The sequence below is a fragment of the Gadus chalcogrammus genome, chromosome 1 (genome assembly GCF_026213295.1).
Source record: "Gadus chalcogrammus isolate NIFS_2021 chromosome 1, NIFS_Gcha_1.0, whole genome shotgun sequence".
NCBI classification, from domain to species: domain Eukaryota; kingdom Metazoa; phylum Chordata; class Actinopteri; order Gadiformes; family Gadidae; genus Gadus; species Gadus chalcogrammus.
Window position 1 is genome coordinate 20,041,053 of NC_079412.1, and position 1,584 is coordinate 20,042,636.

Below are 1,584 nucleotides of genomic sequence, written 5' to 3' on the forward strand. Positions count from 1 at the left end.
AACTAGTGTGGTTTACAGCAGCTGAAGACCAGATAATGACTGTCTGACTCTTTACCTCCTAACCTTAGCCTCAAGGACCAAGAGCAACTGTGGAAACATTGACATTTTTTTACAAGTAGTAACAAGAACAGCATCTATGTACAACGTTGTACATCTCCTGCAGTGACCAGTGCATCTCAGGAGCTCCAGGAGGGGTCATCCAGTGACAGGACGGTACCATCAACCCATCTCCACATCCCTTCACCGGCCGGATCTGTCGCTCCGAACCAGAAGTACCCCCTGTGCCACGTGCTAATGAAGTCCATCTCCTCTTTACTGTCCACCACCACCAGATCTGCTCCGTGGGAAACACAGAACTCCCTGCTCTTATTCCAGGATAGCCACGTGTTGGTAGTCCTGTAACATTTACAACCAAAGTTATTCCAACCACCTGGACAGTCCTGTTTACAAAGCAATGCGTCTCTCTGTTCCGTCAAATTCTTCAGCGTTAGGAGAAGTTGCTCCATGTCTCTGTCCATGCTTACAGTCTTCTTGTGTTGCACTGCCAACCCAATCAGTCTAGCCAGCAGGACAACAGACAGCAGGCCCAGAAGCACCACCACAGCCCTGATAGGACACCAAGGAGGGCTCACAGCGTCCGGCCGCTGACTTCTTCCTGTTCCCAGAGACTTGGAGGACTCCTCTGTCCCCACAGAGTCCTGCTGTTGATCTCTGAGGCTCTCAGGACAAACCAAGATGTCCACTATCCTCTCCTCTCCCTCTCCTCGTGTGGTCCTGACCTCCGTCATCATGTTGGGTCGGGGGTGAATCCCCTCAACCATGTTCTGGTCTAAAGGGTTTTCAGAGAGTTGATCTTATCCTCTTACCCCTATGAGTGCTTGGCCCTTCTGTGCGTTTTGTATGACAGCATGTCAAAGTCTTAAGAGCAACTTTGACCCAACAGGAAGTATTTAACCACATGGTACTTTCCACTTCTGCTTATAGAGACTGTGTGTCAGTGGTACGACTGCAGCCTCACTCAGGGTAATTTCCGTAATGTTGCAATTATTCTTCTTACTTTAAAGCAATCAAAATGTACATGAAGACATGTTTGAAATACATATCTTTGTTATAGTCCAATGCTAAAATAAAAATTTAAATGTAATATTCAATGTTAGATAATATTATTTGTGGGTTCAATAGACAATTTGTTTAGAGTGAGATATTATTGAAGAAACTGTGGAGTGGCAACAGAAGCCTTCAGTCCAAAAGCAATTTAAAAATCTTTTGATGGTCTTCCTCACGTTAGTCTTGAATTTTACTGCAAACCCAAGCAGTCCAGCCAGCAGGACAACAGACAGCAGGCCCAGAAGCACCACCACAGCCCTGATAGGACACCTAGGAGGGCCTACTTCAGATTTTGCAACTTGGTCCATCTGTGATTGTTCAAAGCTGTTCTGGCATCTGGTGGGCAGATAACAGAACACCTGTTTCAGGTGAGGCTGACCTGGATGCTGTCTGTGAAGCCTGCCTTCCCTACCTGAGCTGTAGACAACCAATCAGCCTTCAGGAGGCGTGTCTACGGTAGCGCTACAGTCCACAGAT

The 1,584-nt window shown here is 47.0% G+C and overlaps 1 protein-coding gene across 1 annotated transcript; it reads right to left on the reverse strand.

Moving 5' to 3' along the window:
- Positions 1-304: 304 nt before the first annotated feature.
- Positions 305-935, reverse strand: LOC130386141 (uncharacterized). Its single transcript, XM_056594921.1, has 2 exons — positions 525-935; positions 305-396 (listed from the first exon to the last, which is right to left on the reverse strand). Exons 1-2 carry the CDS (start codon positions 819-821, stop codon positions 367-369), a joined length of 327 nt encoding a protein of 108 aa, XP_056450896.1. The 5' UTR covers positions 822-935; the 3' UTR covers positions 305-366.
- Between the last annotated feature and the right edge of the window lie 649 nt (positions 936-1,584).

Bases quoted from the DNA above. Each gene is read 5' to 3' on its own strand.
- LOC130386141 (XM_056594921.1), bottom strand. From the start codon at position 821: ATGGTTGAGGGGATTCACCCCCGACCCAACATGATGACGGAGGTCAGG. The intron at 397-524 runs GTAAGCATGGAC...TAAATGTTACAG, and splicing joins CAGTGCAACACAAGAAGACT to GACTACCAACACGTGGCTAT.